This window comes from Oreochromis niloticus, linkage group LG13 (assembly GCF_001858045.2).
Source record: "Oreochromis niloticus isolate F11D_XX linkage group LG13, O_niloticus_UMD_NMBU, whole genome shotgun sequence".
Lineage (NCBI taxonomy): Eukaryota > Metazoa > Chordata > Actinopteri > Cichliformes > Cichlidae > Oreochromis > Oreochromis niloticus.
In genome coordinates, this window is record NC_031978.2 from 21136604 (window position 1) to 21154298 (window position 17695).

Sequence of the window (17695 nt, forward strand, 5' to 3'; positions counted from 1 at the left end):
AATCAGGAGTGCACATCTGCACTGAGCTCTTTGTATTTTCATGCTGTGGAAAACATAAGTATCAGATCACGTCAACTCCTATGAAAAGGAGAAAAAAAACTACCCTCCAGTAGACGTGTAAATATATTACAACAACTCCTGCTGAGACAAGCATCAACAGAAAAATGTTATCATGTTTGTTCATCACATTCATAAGATGTAATTCTAAGCTATGCCTGACCTTTTCTTTACTGTTTTCTGCTACTGAGTAGGGTTTTTTTTTTTTTGTGGTTATTTTTTCATTTTTCAAGTTTTACGTGCCTCACTGAGAACAACCTGTAGTGCTCGCATGCGTGTAATTTACACACCAGCAATTACACTGTTCTCTGCTACCATTGTCCAGCAGTACAGTGTTTTCAGTAGTTATTGTCATGGAGGACATTCATCGTTAGAATTTTTGGAGTATTATATCAGCTTCACTATCAAAACAGATATTTAGCGTTTACTCAGAGAACTCAAAAATAGTATGAAATGCTATTTCCATTACAGTATAAAATACAGTAGACGACGTCATGTACAGTGGACTTTTAATATACAGGCGTAAAAAGTGAATGTGAGCTACTTGATGAAATAGTTTGATAGGGTAAATTGAATTGCTCCTTGATAAATGGGCATTAAACACCCCTGGATCCGGATTCAGTTTGATCTCCTAATAACAACTAAAGTGACAGCCCCTGATTAGCCGTATTCACGATCTTTACGCTTGATCCGCTGCAATAATTCAATAAAAAAAATCGATTTTAAGATCAGCCTGTAAGCCACACACTCGTATACACATGGTTAGTTTGCTTTAAAGACATCACTTCGTGTGTTTAAACCATCCTTGACCGCTTCTGTGCGTCAATTAATCAAGCGCATCAGTTTCACGAGGTTTAGCTCCAAAGTTGCGTGTGCCATAAATGTCCGTGGATGGATGCTTGTGTAGGCAGAGGCGCTGTCCACGGTACTGCATTCAGCCCCTCCCCGGTAGACATCACGGAGAGACACGTGATACTCTCTGTCTGTGGCTCCTGACAGTCGCTGGATAAGCTCAACAGGGAAACCAGATTGCACCTTCTCTTCCACAAAGATAACTGGATTTTCGCCCCGCGCTTCTTCCCACTAACCACATCGTGGGTTTGATTTTTTTGTAGTTCTGTTGTGTTTTTATTAGCAGAAAATACATTTGGAGGACTGAATATTTAAGGTAATTTTTAAACCTGTGAGATTTTTTTTTTAGGAGTTTTTTTAGGAGTGAAAGTGGACCCGTCTTTCTCGCTCTCTCTCCTTCTCTCCCCCCCCCCCCCCCCTCTCTCTCTCTCTCTCTCTCTCTCTCCTCTCTCTCTCTCTCTCTGTCTCTCTGGCTGATGCTGTGATTCACTTGAAAGCAGATCTTGATGTGAAGGTTTCGCTAAAGAGGATTTGGAGCATTGGATTTCAAAGAGACAAAATATGGACAGTGCTGGTTTAAAGGAGCTCAGTCCGCGGCGCCTTGCATGAAATCGCGTTTCTTCTCTTGTGACAACTATTAAGGGTCCCGTAGAAGTAAAGGTGCACGCGCAAAGGTAATAATAGCGCCTCATATTGTTTACCGAAGAATTGTTGTAGTTGTGAGCGACTCGATAAAAATGCCGCATGGACATGAAATAACACACTTATTATAGTGAGCCCGTTGCAGCTGCCGTGCATGGCAAATGTCAGGCTATGGGGCATGTTATTGATGAGATGATGACGGCGAAAACACGAATGCATTGCCTTTTTGCAAAATACGTCAGTTCAGACGAGGATTACGCTATCTAATAGTTTAAGCATGATCATTAACACGCCGTACTGATCTTCATCACAGTTTCAGTCTATTGATAAGATGCTCCAGTCTGTGGAAAGTGCAGGCAAGTAAATCAGATCTACAGCGGTGCAGCGGTTAGAGTGCAGTGGTTTGAGTGTCTTTCCCCCCCTTCATCTTCTTTACTTGAAATGCAAACTAATTGCGGACCTTTGGAATCGACTAACTATTTTTGTTTTCGTTTTATTGCATTTTTCTGCTCATTTTGGTATTTGAAGGAAAAGCGAGATCTGGCTCAAAGTCCGTGTGAAAAATAGGGACAAAGCACATAGTATGAAGAGCATTTTCTGGGTTCTGACTGAGACCCAGTGGAAGCCCGGCTGGTATGACTTACACAGACCGACCATTGTGCATCAAATGACGCACTTTTTCTCTTGTTAGGGCTTCAAATGAGAACTGGACAGGGGGAGCCTATATCGGAATGCTGCTGATAAAGCGATTGCAGAAGTTTTAACGCGTACACGCAAAAGTAACACTCTCATTAAAAGAAAGAAAAAACGACGTAAGGCAGCTATTTTCTTATTTGCGTGACCGAGATTTTCTTTATAATTTGTTTTATTAATCCCGACTGCTGGGCGTGATTTCTTTCTTTCTTTTTTTCTTTAGATCACAAATTATAATGTACTCGTATTTCTTTTTCTCTTTAGATTGCGTGACTATTTCATTATGGAACGACTGCATTTTAACGAGAATATTACAGATATTGTTTTCCTACTTGTTCATTGAGATCAATTAATGTGTCTATTCTCTGATATTGTCAAGAGCTGTCGTTTGCTTCCTGGAAAGCCCTACTGATCTTAATCTAATGACATAGCTTGTGTTTGTTGTAACAAAGGCCTCACTGGATATAAGTCCCTGACTGGCTGCGCTTTTTGCCTTAATCACAGCATTAATACTGGCTTTTGATTAAGGCTTTGACCAAAGTGGATTTGGACATGGATACGGTGAAATACTGATGCTACATTAAATTTGCTTTTCTTTTGCAGAGAGCTTTGAGTCTGGGGACTGCCTTGACAGACAGACTGCTTCTTTTGCTGAGCTTATCAGCCAACGTGGCTCCATATGGCATTTTTTTCTCTTTGCTACAGAGAATGCAGGGTGAAAAGCCCTGAGCAAGGCTTCCAGTTACCCGCCAAAGAATGTTGGCATGAACATGAAGATTAAAGCTGCCATTTCAACTCAAGTGAAACCGTGCACACACTAACTGGCACCAGAAGGGACTGTTCCGTAATTACATAAATCAGACCGAGTGTGCCCAGTGGATATTTGAATCTCTGTCCCTTTGCTCTAAATAACCATGGCAGAGAGGACCTTTAAACAGTTCAAACTATTTTGGCGACAACAGTGAGAGGTTTGGCCAGTGGCCTGGACAGTATGAGGTAATGGTGTTTGCTCCAGGATACAAGTGTTGGCCAAGCCTGTTGATATGCAAACATATTAGACTTGTAGCATTTAATCTTTTGTCTTACAATGCATCAGTTTGCACTTGTATGTCCATGTAGACAGTCAGTTACATGCCAGTCTACTATCTCACAGTCAACCCAGCTTATTTTGTTTTCCTTAAGCTAAAGTCCTTATAAGTACATTGAATTCTGTAAGTCCTAACTACAGCCCACAGAATTTGAAATCAAACAATGATTTCACCAAAGCCACATGTTGCCCATATTATATGGGTTGGGCTGCTCATTTGTTGCTTTGTAGAAATAGGCACTTGTCTAGAATTTACAGGTGCTGAGGGTCAGTGGGCTAGATTTCCGGTGTGGAATGCATGCTGTGAAAGTGAAATGAGCTTCAACATGAAAACAAGGAGTTCCCATGGGCTGCTAGTTTACTTTGATGATGAGGGATTTTGTGACTTTCTAGAACTCCTCATACTGAATGGTAAACTCAGCCTTCGATTCTCCATCTTCTGTGCGGAGCCTGCGACTGTTGTATCTGACACAGCGGTCAATGACAGCCAATGGCACACAGTCACTATAAGGAGAAACTTTAAGAACACTACCCTAATGGTGGACAATGAGATAAAGTGGGTGGAGGTGAAGTCTAAAAGACGGGATATGACTGTTTTCAGCCATTTGTTTGTTGGTGGAATACCACCGGAATTACGATCTGTTGCACTACGTCTGACATCGGCTGCGGTCAAGGATCAGCTGCCTTTTACTGGATGGATAACAGACATAAAGGTCAACAACACGGAGTCTGTAATGATTAACAGTGAGGGTGTCTTAAATGACCTCTGTGGTACAGCCAACATGTGCCTAAATGGAGGAGTCTGCAGTTTAATTAACAACGAGCCAACGTGCGACTGTTCTCGGACAGGCTTCCAAGGAAAGGACTGCAGTGAAGGTAAGGCTTTGATTTCATCTGAATCATACATTCAGTACAAAGTGTCCAGTGTAGCCTCTACAGTCAACAGGAAGTTATGAATAATCTGGCTGTTGCAATTACTATCCTCCATAAAATTATGCATTCCCTTCCTCTATTTGGCTAAAGCCATATGTTTTCCTTAGTCACATGATGTGTGCCATTGATCTGCAATACAGCTGTTTGTAAAGACTGAATCTCCTGCTAGGCCTCATTAGCAAAACATTCTGGTGTTCTTCATCCCCAAAGGTGTCTGCCATTCTTATCAAATAGGTCTTTAGGGATTGGTTGACCTATGAAAGATCTCCAATGACTTACTTTTCAAATGAAAGAGCAGGGGTAATCATCTATGCGTCTGATAGAGTAAACAGAAATGACATCATTGAATGCATACAGTATAAATCTTTCCAGTGATGAGAGTATATTCGATCTAGTATCTAGTTATTGTGTTGTATCCATACGGTTTTTCTGAGAAAACACAAAATAGAATTGCAAATGTAAAATAATTGAATTATAACCTTTAGCAGAACCATGTGCAAAATGTATTTATTATTACTAACTGCTAAAAAGTCAGCAGGATAATGAAGGAGAATAAAAAAGGTTTGAGAACGTGCAAACTGATACACAAAGAGAACACAGAGTTCTTTGAGGTAGCAAGAATACTATCACTCTGTCTAGTCTGTAAGGAAAACGTATGAGTGTTCAGAGTATTTAGTGCAATGCTTCCCACAGGTTGGCAGCTTATTGTGATGCTGAGGGGGAGGATGCTTGCTGGTCAGTCAATGTGGGAGGGATTTTAACTGTTTTAAATGTTATTCGTCATGCTCAGTTAAATACAGATGAATCTGAACCTATTTTAACCTATTTTAAATACGGCAATGATGCTCACGTCTAATTTACGGTAGATTTCATAAGATCATGTATCTGTATTCAGGCACATGAATCTTTTATTAACAATGAGCTTATTAAGACACTACTGGATAACTTACTACTGCCACATAAGATATTCTCATCAAACTGCCCTTTGTCAGTGAGGCAAAGATGAAACACAACATCTTCATATAGCACCATACTTTGTGAACAATGTTTTATTTTTCCCTTTAATCGGGTCTTGTAGATGTTGTAGATGGTGTTAATTAAACAAGAAGTAGCACAGCCTTTCACTAACCACATGCACTGACACATTGAATAATTGCTGTAGTTCACTAACAGGCTTTTAAGTGTAAATGTTATTTAGTCTGCTTTAAATCCATGACAAGTATGTGTTGCCCTGCTGCAGAAAGAAAATACAATCCACAAAATAGATCCACAATTAGACTGCAACAGCAAATATCTTTAAATATGTCATTATTGTTGCATTTTCTGCTCCTTTCAGAGCAGACTACAGTCTATAATCAAAATTCTTTGATTGTAACAGTGTCATTATGTATTACTGTAATTTTAAAATGTTTTTTGCAGTATTGTAAATTACATTTCAGTACATAGATAGATTTTCTTTTTATTTAAAAATTAATCCAAAAGAAGCATCTATTCAGGGAATCTCTCATTTGGGTTTATTAATGTGTCTTTGACCATTTTTCTTGCTACTGCGTCAAAAAGAGCTGTGAATTCAAAATAGCTCTATTATTTCAGTTTCCCTAAGCTGACGAAAAGCTAGCGATTGTGTGCAGCCATATTTTTTTTTTTCATTTCATGCTGGATGCAGCCTGATAAAAGGCCCGTCTTGGGGAAAGCTGGGATTCTTTTATACAAAATGCAAAGGCACTGATTAAATCTTAAAGTTATTATCTTATCACAGGATACAACTCTTTAACAACATAAGTAATAAATTAGCAAATTAGAAATTACGTTCATAAATTTAGTTTAGCCTTGATACTATCTCTGAAGTTCAAATTTATTGGTACTTATTGGAAGAGTTGATCTATAAAACTCCCAACACACAACATTTGTAAGGCTAATGTGTAATTTGCCAGATTTTTGGAATTTTGGGACTTGGAAGTTCTATACATGGAGACTTCAAATGCAGTATTTTAGAATCCCTGCAAAACAAATCATTAAATATCTTTAAAAACAAAAACAATGGTTTATATGAATTAAAAATGATGATGAACCCACTTGATTCTACCTTAAGGATTAATTCTTAATCTAACATTCCTTGATCTATGTGGTTAATTTACAGATTCATATCCCAGTGTTTAGGGATTAAATAATTACTTTAAAACTGTGTTTGATAATTTTATACAATACATCTATATTTTCTTTGTGTGTGTGTGTGTAAGTGTCTCATTAGTCGAGAATTCGGGGGAAGAGATTTTAATATGCACAGCAGGGTGGTTACTGGTGTTAATAGTTTTATACACATGCAATAGCTACTTGTTTGTGTTGTTTATTTTCATATGGGCTGCATGAGCGATGAGCAGCCATTATCGAAAGATGTTTGTGTATTAAGTATATCGCAGCAGTAGCAATCAGAGCGATTACAGTGATAAGTTGAAAGCTTCCTAATAATGAAAAACATACAGCCATACAGGGGCTTTGATGGGGTGAACATGGTCTAGTAAGTGTGTCTGTATCTTAGGGGGAAAGATATCTAAAGGAAAAACTAAAAGCTGAAAACAAAAACTCTTTGATTTGATAGATGGCTACTAATTTTCTAATTTTAATTGCAGAGCAGGGATAATAACAAATAACTTGAATGGAGCTCATTCTGACCACTTGCTTGTACATCTGTGATTCATGCTTGATCTCACTCACTGTGTCAAAGCTGCAACACTGAAAAAGAAGTAGATGTTTGAGGCAAAAGTTCTCCCTGAGATGTGCCAGGGTGCTGCAGCATAATCTATTGCATAGGCAGTCTAACCTTGGGTAGCAAATTTACAGCAAACAAAGAAACTGACAAGTGGTCAGTGGTCCTGACTTGATTCTCCTTTTGAGGACTTGGTGACTGAAGTCTTTTCCTTTGAAGACTGTCTTTATTTTATTCTGGATAATAACCGGCGACCCCACTGTTGCCACCAGTGATGTTGGACACCGTTTGTTTGATATTTGCTCTCCTTGATAGTTTGAGGTTCATGGTGAAACTGCAAATATACACCAACAAGCCCTTCCAGCAAGTGCTCTAAGCCAGAGCACTGGAAGCAGTGCATCACTGCACAAGGAGACAACCTTGAAGGGGATGGCAGGGTATCGTATTTGCTTTTTATAGGCAACGTCTCAAACTTTATAACCCACAGTGTATATTCGTGCTGCAAGTTACTGAACTGAAGCCCTGAAGCTACAAGCACACACCATTTATTACAAAGTATAGTTTATAATTTTATGATTATAACAATGACTTTAAAAGGCTTTTTCAAGAGCAGATGCATTACATCATCAGGTATATATATACTGTCTATAGTGAATCCATTGACTTGGTACTATACAGTGGTGGTAATGTGCTACACCAAAAACCTCTTTGCGGTTCCTTTGGTCACTAGTAGATTGCTGTGATCACCCACTGTTTGGATGTAAGATGCTGACTTATCTGCAAATACTCTGCATTTACTCCTTGAGCAGTAGTCAAACTTGAAACAGTGTGAGACGAACTGGAAATGGACATTTCCCTTCAAAATAAAAGTTGTGTCTTGCAACCAAAACGTTTTAAACGGTGAAAAGTTTACTGAAAGGTGTTGCATTTTCAGTTTGCATCTCATGGTTTTCAAGTGTTTGCACGCAATTCGATGTCCTCTGTGCAAGCTGCTAGCGACCACAGAAGCCTGCTACTAGCCAAAGCAGTCACAAGGAGGTTTTTGTTGAAGCACTTGCTTTGTGAGCAAGTTAATGCTAGTGACTATCAACAGCCTTCAGTGAACACTTGCCAAAAGTCTGAGGAATACACATTTTCCCTAGCAACAGGTGGTTACCATGTGGTCTAGTTCTGCATAAATATGGTTTTAACAATCATTTCATAGTGACTGTCAGTAACCACCTGCATCCAGTCAGGGAATACACATTTTTGCCTTGTGACCAGTGGTTGCCAGATGGTCGCAGATTGGTTTTTAAGTCTCTGTGAACGGGGCATTGCATAAATATATATACAATGCTTTAACATACCTACTTATAAGGATTTAATGATTTAATTAGTGCTAGATTTATTTAATCTGTGAAACTTGAAGGACTCTGGGGTTTTGCAGGTCTATAAACAACAAATAATTACATAAAACAAGCAATACTTATATACTTACGAAGCACATTTAAGCAATAAATATTTAGATGGTGAAAACACATCATTTTAATAATAATTTAGGTAGTATTGTGGCAGAAGTAGCATCAATAATTTGATGGAAATAGATGCAAGGTCCACATTTTATCTAACGTCACCTTGTCCCTATGCAGACTTTGTCACAGCTACATCCTTTCATAGAGAAAACCTCTGAAAACCCTCAAGGCAAACCTCTACCATCACCATGACCGGCTGTCAAGCACTCCACAATGGGATTGGAACACCTGGATTTCTCCTGATGCCTTTAATGGCTAATCTGCATTTAACTAACACAGTTTCAAGTTATACTGGCAAATATTTACCAAACACTTTATAATGACACAGCCCGCAGATCTAGCCTCGGTATTCATTTAGAGTTATGTTTCTGGCTAACCATCAAATAGAGGAAATTGTTCTGTTTTATGTTCACTGGTTACTTTGTTTTCTGTTTGCTGCTGAGCAAGTACTGAGTTCAGCATAGCTTTTATACCTAAACAGTTCCCTGCAGCTGTTAAGAGCCAAAGTGAGATAAGTAAAGATGACTTAAAACATTAAAGTTGTGGTCTGCGGATCTTATGGGCTCGGCTAGTAACTATATGTGAGGTCATCATTTTAAATAATTTTTTTAAATTTATGCATTATTGTTTCATTTTAAATATCAAAATTTGATTAGGGCAGCTATAATACTATACAAATAATGACAGATTATTCAGTCTCAAGAAGCTCTAAAGTAAAATAACTGACTTCTAAATTTCCCTAACATATGAGTTCAAAGTGTTAGCTGTTGATGTATCACATCAAGAGGAAAAAACCCAACAAAATCCCACAAAACAAGCAAACAAACAAAATCTTCCTTTACCTTAAAAGTCTAAATATCAGGTATCTGATATCTAAACTATTGTTGGTCCATGCTGACCTCATTTTATATGAACTGTAAGCACAGATACATATAACACTTGATAGTACTAACTGCAGTGAAAAATGACTGTAGTGCTTCAGGTTTAACTCCTACTATCAACCGTGCTGAAACTCTACGAACTTGTGTCACTTAAGTCCCTCTGAAATAAAGAATGCTGCACTGTACCTTTGCAGGATAGTATGTTTTGTGGCAAGTACAGAGAATGTTTCCCAGCCATATTAAACACACATGCTTTCTTTCTTGCTTCCTCACCATTCGGAGTTTTAGTGAGGAGGTAAGTCACAACCACAGCAGAAAATGTGGGCAAGATTTTTATTTATTTATGTAGTTTTTAAATCACACCAGAGATTTAAAATAGTTTTTGAAGCTAGTGTTCTACTGTACCAAGAACACTTCTGGGGGAAAAAAATCCATACACACAGAAATAAAAGTGCATATACTAACATATCGAGATTTGTCCTTAAAGCTTCTGCAAGTTTACCTAATGTGCATACATGGATTTAACTATAAAGTACATTGAAGTTTAAAATGTACCCTTCCATTAAATAATTTAAAAGCTGTTGTATTACTTTGATCAGATGAAAGGATTATAGGATTTGCCACCGGACCTGTCAACTCTCCTCTGTCCAACCACAAGTGTGCACATAACTCTCTCTCTCCTGCTCTCTTTCTCCTCGGTCTCTCTCACTCCAATTCACACACTTACAAATGCACACACGCACACAAACACATAAACACAAATCCCTTTGATCGGTTGAAACAATTATTTAAATGCACTTTTCGATGGTCAGTATGTCCTTTTTGTTTCTCATTAAAGAAATAACATAGATGCATTGCATAGCTCCATATTTTATCCTGATAAAATGGAATCATGTTGTTTATCTCATCGTACATTAACCAACCATAAACCTCCCCTGGTACAAAAAAAAAAAAAGTAGGGCAGACCCCAAGTAAGACTGCACAGCATTTTGTTTGTCACTTTGTGTATTATGTAATTTAAAAGATAAGTCACATTATCCGGGTACAGTGAGTAACTGTGCCTGCCTTGCACTTTCATATTGTGATTTTAGCTGATAGCATAGCTTCTGGGCTTCTAGGTGAAAATATAGTTAGACATCCTTGAAACTAATGTCACTTATAGGACAAACAGTCACAAAACATAAGCACATTTATTAAGCTTCTATTACATGATGGCGCAGTACCAAAAATGACTGTAGCCTACAGTAACTGAAATAATGTCAAACCTATTTTGACTTTTGAACAATCATCAACTGTGACAATTTTAATTCACCAAAACAACAGTGTCAAAACAGATTTGTGCATTACTGATTCATTACAGAAGGAAAGTACTGCAACACAACACACGCAGGAGATACACTATTCACATGCTCATTTAAGTAGATGCACAATATGTTTTGCTTGCTTGTTTTTATATCCATGCCACACTCTTTGTGGCTGTTTTTTTTACCTTAAAATTGAATCCTGGTTATTAGTATTTCAGCTTCCAGGTTCATCCCCTAGATATAACTTGGATAGACATGGCAGTGGCAGTGAAACCTTTCCTGGCAATCTTCCCACTGGTAATAGTGTGATCCCAGTCTGTCTGCAGCCACTGAAAATAGCTCAACGTTACTTGTGTTTATAATACTGTACCACCTCTAATGAACTGTCTGTGCTGATCTGGAAAGTTTAATTATCAACATAATGTCTAATTAAAATGGGTACAGTTTCCTTCAGTCGATTGAATCACAGGTTAATTTATATGAAATGCATATTTGTGCGTTATTTGAACCTTTTTTATAGAAACATGACACTGGATCTGGGACTAGATCTGTCTTATACTCGTTTATGCCATATTATTGTCTACTAAAATATCCAAGAAAGATTTCCGATGTGTGGCTCTACTGTGACTGCAATCCTGTGGTTACACCAGAGGTTGTGTTTTGCATAACATATGACAGTTGTGACTATCACCTGCTGTAAGGTCACTGGGAATAAGCTCTTGTGGTGCATGTGAATGTCTACAGTCGAGATTCTTGCCCGAGACTTTAGAACAGTTTGTGTTTGTTATTGCAGTCCTAATGTAATTACAGTGTTTGCTTTGGTTGATTGCACTGGTGAATAATGCATCGATATGGCAGAGTCATTTGCAGAGGGTTGACCCATTCAGCAGAGAAGAAGCAGCAGCAGTTGTGTCTTTGGCAAAGAGACAAAGACAATGAGTTTTATCAAAAACTTTTTACCCTTTAATTAGGTTTGGATGTATAGGCACCTTGGATTGGTGATAAACACAATGTAAGATACTTTGGGGGGAAAAAAAGTTGGTCTGGTCTGTCATTGAGTCTTTACTACTTGAAGACGGATAGGCTTCTGTGTTTTGGTGCTGAGCAATATTTTGGTGCAAAGTCTGGCTGCCCTCTATGCCAGACCCATTGTGGCATGAAGTATCTCAGCAGGTAGGGCAGCTTTTTAACACTATTTGCTTCTGGATGAGGAACTCAATAAATTCACAGTGAAGTTTCTGTTTGTTTTACACTTTGGCTTTTCGCCTAAAGCCTGTACTGCATACTTTGAGCCAAGTTGTATCCCCTTGAAAAAAATTAACATTTTGAAAGCAACAGTGGAGTGGAGAAGTGGATATGGCAATAAAGGGGAACTTGATTTTAAACTAGCATGTTATTGAGTATTTAACAATAATGCAGAGGTACACTGCACAATAAATCAATGAGACCAAAAGAGAAAATGAGAAAGAGAAAATGCAAATGTGCAAATTATGATTAAAGACTTGGTGATACCTTCATTCTTTCTGGGCATGTCCGGACAGTTCAATATACTTGTTTACAAAATACTGGCTTAATATGGCAAATATCTTCATTTCACATCAATTGAGTTTTGATCAGCTTTAAACAACAACAGCGATTCCTTCACATCTATACACAGATAGGTGCATATGAGAATTTATGACGAGCCATACAAAAATACTTTTAAATGCAAATTGAAAATATAAGTAAGCAAATATAATATATTCAACAAGAAGCTTGAGTTTGAGACTAGAAAAGCAGCACTATCATTTGATCAGTTGATTTATATTAATGGCCCCAATGTAAAAATGCAGTTTAAGAATTCAGCAGCTTTTCTCATGTTCACATTTAATATAGAGTTCATAGGAAGATGAATTTGTAATTTGAGTGATCACTCCCTTTCGGGCATGTCTGTCATTGCTAAAAAAAAAAAACAACAACAACAACAAAACCCCAACATGTGACTGTACTGTATCTCTGAAAGTGTCATTTTGTCTAGAGGCCTCCTGCAGCTTCACTCAGACAAAAGCAGATTAATAGTATACTGCTGTCTCTGACTCCAAAGACAGATATCGGGATCAAAAGATTAGAGGGATTTTCCCGTAGGATTTTTGCCTTGTTTAAATACATTTGCTCCTGACTGTCAAAGGGTGTTTGTGAAATTCTTTGACACCAAACTCCTCCTTTAACGGGATTCATCCTACAGCACAAATAAACACATTCAAATTTCCATGTCACACACACAGACACCCACACATGCAAACTTGTGTTTAACTGAGCTACACCACATGTTTCTTATAGGAGCATATTAAGCTGGCATATGGAAGTTACAGTGTATAAAATGCATAACATATTGCTGTTCTGTTGACATGCAATCACTACCCTGATTATGCAATATTATGTCATATGTGTATGTAGATCTTGCAGATATGCAGTGTTCCACACACATATAATTTTTTCCTTATTTTCACCACTGGAGATCTTTTAATACCTCGATGTAAAAATATATTTCAGTTTCCATAATACAATTCATAGCATTTTCTATATAGTCTGGATGACTTGAGCACCCTCAAACAGATATAGAATCAGAAGGGTACTTCTGCCTCTCCCGAGGCCATATACCCTGTCCCACGGTTTTAAAATAAGTGAGCCGAGACAGACAGACAGACAGACAGAGAGGCAAAACTGATCACATATCTCTGCCTTGGTTCTCGCCTTCATGCAGGAATAAAACTGCTTAGAAGCAAAACTCTTTAGATTCCAGACCGTAGATGATATTTTCACTTTGAACATAATTTACCTTTGATGCTGCTGGTTGGATGTCGTCAGTCACGAGCGGCGGCTGAAATGCTAAAAACAAGGCAAAAGTGCTGCGCCGTAATTTGAAATCCATCACGCGGGCAACAGAGAGAAGACAAATCAGTTTTCAGGGAGAGTTTTCATCACTTCCCAAAAGAGAGTAAAGGTTGCACAAATGAACCCATCTTTATGGTAATCCAGTCTACATCATGTGTAGAAGTTCAAGAGGCAGTCTGCATAATGTTTAAAACGTCTTCTTGAGTCCAAAAAACAAACAAACAAAATGTAATATGAACTACAAATGAAATAAAAATGGGATTCAAATGGTAACTCAGTCAGAACAGATCACTGGTTTACACTTTCGCTTTGTGACATTTTTGTATAGTTTTGTCTTTTGTTGCCACTTATAATGGAAAAGGATGTAGCTTAATGTTAACAGTACTAAGAGCTTAGCTGTGGTTAATGCTTGGTGCACTTTATTAATGTTTTTTTTCTTCTAACTTTAGCTTAAGAGCCACTCTTCAGATAGGGATTTGTCACACGTCAACAGTGGCAGCTGCGGCAACTAGTTTCTTTAAGCAACTGCTGTGCACATTTTCGTAGAAAAGATGCGTAGTGAGCGTTGGCATATCTCGCTTCAGCATGAAGCTATGAGCCCTGTCGCAATAAGTTACAAATATGCTGAGCCTATATACATACAAACTTGAAGTTTACATTGATTTCTTAATTCCTCTGCTTGGACTAATACTCCTGCATCACAAAAAAAAGATTGACTCCACATCTGTAATACTATCCTAGATATCTTCTACCCTGGGATTAAGGTTATTAGAATTCGGTATAAGCTGTTCTGATTATCCTCTTGGATCATTCCAGTCCACAAGATGTAAAAGAATTGAGAGACCCCTGAGCGCATCTGCTCGCACAATCCTCTCTTTTCGTCTGTCTCTTTGGAAATATCTGAATTGGACTATATTATCCACCTGCCATCTGCCAGAAGTAAATATGCAGCTAGGCATAATACATCACAATTTCATTGATTAGCTTCTTTTCAAAATGTTACCATTTCGGGAAATTCTCCTCCTCACTGTCTTACAAAGGGTTTGATAACAGCACCATCACCCCTCTTGTATCAGCCCAGTAAAGAATATGGTACATCCAGCAGCTACTTAGATTATAGGTCAAACACTGGAATTAGGTTAGCCTGGCTGTATCCAGTGGCACCAAAATCTGTCTGCTTTTATATTTTAAGCTCCTAAAGTTTGTCAGATGTATTTGTGCTCTCTTGTGCCTCCTTCAAGTGCTGTGTATGTTCCCTGACTGTAAGGTGTTATATGACATATTGCAGAGAAGGTATGTCTTAAATGGTACCAAACACTGACAACAAAATGTAAAATAAACTGTAAATATACTATGTCTTAAAATAGTATATTGGAGGCAAAAGATATAGTATATATCTTTTGCCTCCAAAGATATCAGTGAATTAACAGATTATATTTTGTGGTTATTTTGAGGTAAAGGGTTAAATGTACTATTTAACCTATTCTGGTCTCTGCCTGTGTTGGGGTGCCCAGTGTCAGCGGGGCGATACAATAAAAAGGTAATATGAACAGATCCTTGCCTGGAAAGCATGCATGTGCCTTGCGAGCATCTGAGATAGTGAAGATATAAATTAGCAACAGCAGAAATATCCACAGCTGTGGGCGCTATCAATTTCCATCAGAGTAGCTGGTCACTCTGCCCGTTTCCTCTCTCTCCACACTTACTGTTGCTTGAGAAGGATAATGGGGTAGAGGGTAAGCCGTGTAATGCCACTAACACTCCTCTGGTAGAAAGATGCATTAGGCTTGGCTGTGCTACTAAGAGATGAGCCTTCACTTACATTCATTATTCTTGATTTGGTCTAAATTGTAATTTAACAACAAATTGATCCTGTGGTAGTGCTGACCTTTGCTGCAAGGCTTTTACATTTTCCCTTAAAATGCCTGCGTGACGAGGGATTTTAGAACAGCCTTCCTGCTACTATTTTTCAAATTGACAACTGCGCATTGGGCCGGGAATGGATTTGGTGTCTTTTGTTCTCTGTTATTGGATGTGTGGTGATGACATTTAGAGACGAATTTAGGGAGATTTCATAGTTTTTTGTGTTATGTATTGAATGCATCGAAGCATTTGAGCAATTTTACACATTCACTTTACTAGTAGAGAAGTATTAGTCTACGAAAACAGTTGTATAATATGTTCTGAGGCTCTGGAAGGAGCTTTGAAAAGAAAAATAAATAAAAAAACCTCCCTTTTCTACTCTTAAATATTAATCATACACTTGTTTTGGATATGGAAAATGTGAAAGAAGTAGAGTTGTCACAGTACTAGAATTTCAAACTCGATATTGATAACCCAAGAAAAATACTCAATAATCATTTTCAATATTATGTGGGGAAAAACAATATTTACGCTATCTAAGCTAGTACTGTGTCTCTAGGGGGACTTGGCACCATGTTTTTAACTAGAGTTGGTAAGCTAGGCTGCCACTGTTTCTGTCTAGTTGCTGATACACATTTCTCTGCTTCTTGTCTGGGTCGTCTGGGACTTTAAAAGAAATGTAACACTTTTTAGACACAAATAACTGTGTTATCCTGTTAAATTAATACTGTCTATTAATGTTGGGCATTATTAAGATGGGCAGGACTTACTTGCTTCCTGACATTTGGTGCCTAGCTCCCATTTTAGCGTTTTAGCCATAGCCGCTATCGGCTTCCTTAATAATAACATATGGCTTATGGAGCTATAGGAAATCTTTTAAAAGTTAAACAGCTGTTGTTAAAGTTTGGGCAGGTCAGGTTAACATTTGTGATAACTGTTTAATACAAATTAATCAATACAATAATGTTGTTCAAACTCGCCTCTCAGTATTCCTTATAAACTCTTGTTTAGCGCTAACTAGTGAGGGCGAGGCTGTGTGTGTGTGTGTGTCTGCCTGTCTGCAGAGTTGTGGCACTGTTGGTATCAGTACTATTGCAAATGAGTATAATGCTGCAGTAATTTTTAAATATCAATGGGTATCTCTGTATAGATTTTGACAACCCTAGAGAGAATAGGCCGTTTATGTAGTACTACAATAAATGAGTCACCTTATGGGAACTGTGGAAGCTCAGACTCAAAGGTCTGTGAACTACCTGAAGAGGTACTCAGGAAAATCCTATTCAGTCCAAATGGCATCTCTCAAGAATAGTAGATAGCGAACAGAAACCTGTCTTTATTTGTGGTCATGCCCCATTGTAACTTCCAATGTCAGCAGTCAGTGAGTGAGCTCCGGGATTGACACTTTTCACTCTTCTTGTACTGAGTAGCCAAGATGCTGAACTTTAGACCGTTGCAGTTTACTGGCATGACATTTGATAGTCCATAATTTTTATATATAGTATTTTTGAGCAGTTGTTAAAAAAAGCAAACATTTGGCAGTTAAAGTTCTCTGTGTCTTTGTTAAATGATGTACAAATACCCACAGAATTTTCAGCTACGAGACTTTTTCAGTTTCAGGTTTTCCACAGTGAATATTTGCTGCTGACCTACTTTTTCAAAGCAAAAGTGGCATGATAAACTACTTCTTTTTGTGGATATGTAAAATGGAACTGAACGGCTTCATTATGAAATCTTGCGTTTTTAATAATTCACATTACTGAACTTTATTTAACATATTACTTTATTTAATCACACTGATGGTATACTTTAGATATTTTACATAATGCTCTTATTTTAGTGACTCTGTCACATCGTAACTGACCGCTCTACCCAGTACGCCCAATACTGCGAGACAGAACTATGTTACATAAATAATGACTGCATGAAATATAAATGCAGAGCATTGTGGTGTCATAAAGCAACAGTATTCTGGCTTTCACATTTCCATTTTAAGCTTTTTAGAGGAGAAAATTCATTTGTTTATGAGCTGTTAAATATTTATATATAGATTGCAGTTTTTTAATTATTTTATTTAGCTGTGATTGTGCATAGTCTTTAAGGCAATTTAGGGTAAATAATATTATTTATTTTCCTGCTGTGGATCATGGTAACAGCAGACTAAGGACAAGGAGGTGTGTGGGGGTTGTCAGCATAAGAGCGAAGGCATGCAGTTGAACCTTTACTCAGCCTTCACAATTATATGTCTTTATAAGCAGGATCTAGTATTACAATAATGGTTGTTGATTATTTTT

General features: G+C 37.8%; 1 protein-coding gene across 25 annotated transcripts in view; it reads left to right on the top strand.

Annotated features, from left to right (window-relative positions):
- Positions 1 to 1048: 1048 nt before the first annotated feature.
- Positions 1049 to 17695, top strand: part of LOC100702788 (neurexin-1a) — a 248608-nt gene continuing 231961 nt past the window's right edge. For 23 of the 25 annotated variants that reach the window (XM_019366978.2, XM_019366980.2, XM_019366988.2 and 20 more), the window contains exons 1-2: positions 1050 to 1225; positions 2848 to 4207. In XM_019366978.2, coding sequence (XP_019222523.1) covers positions 3496 to 4207 — 712 coding nt within the window. In that variant the 5' untranslated portion in view covers positions 1050 to 1225; positions 2848 to 3495. Of the gene's footprint in view, positions 1226 to 1392; positions 1584 to 2847; positions 4208 to 17695 lie in introns of those variants that run through there. The other 2 variants (XM_019366989.2, XM_019366979.2) reach the window with 2 other exon arrangements.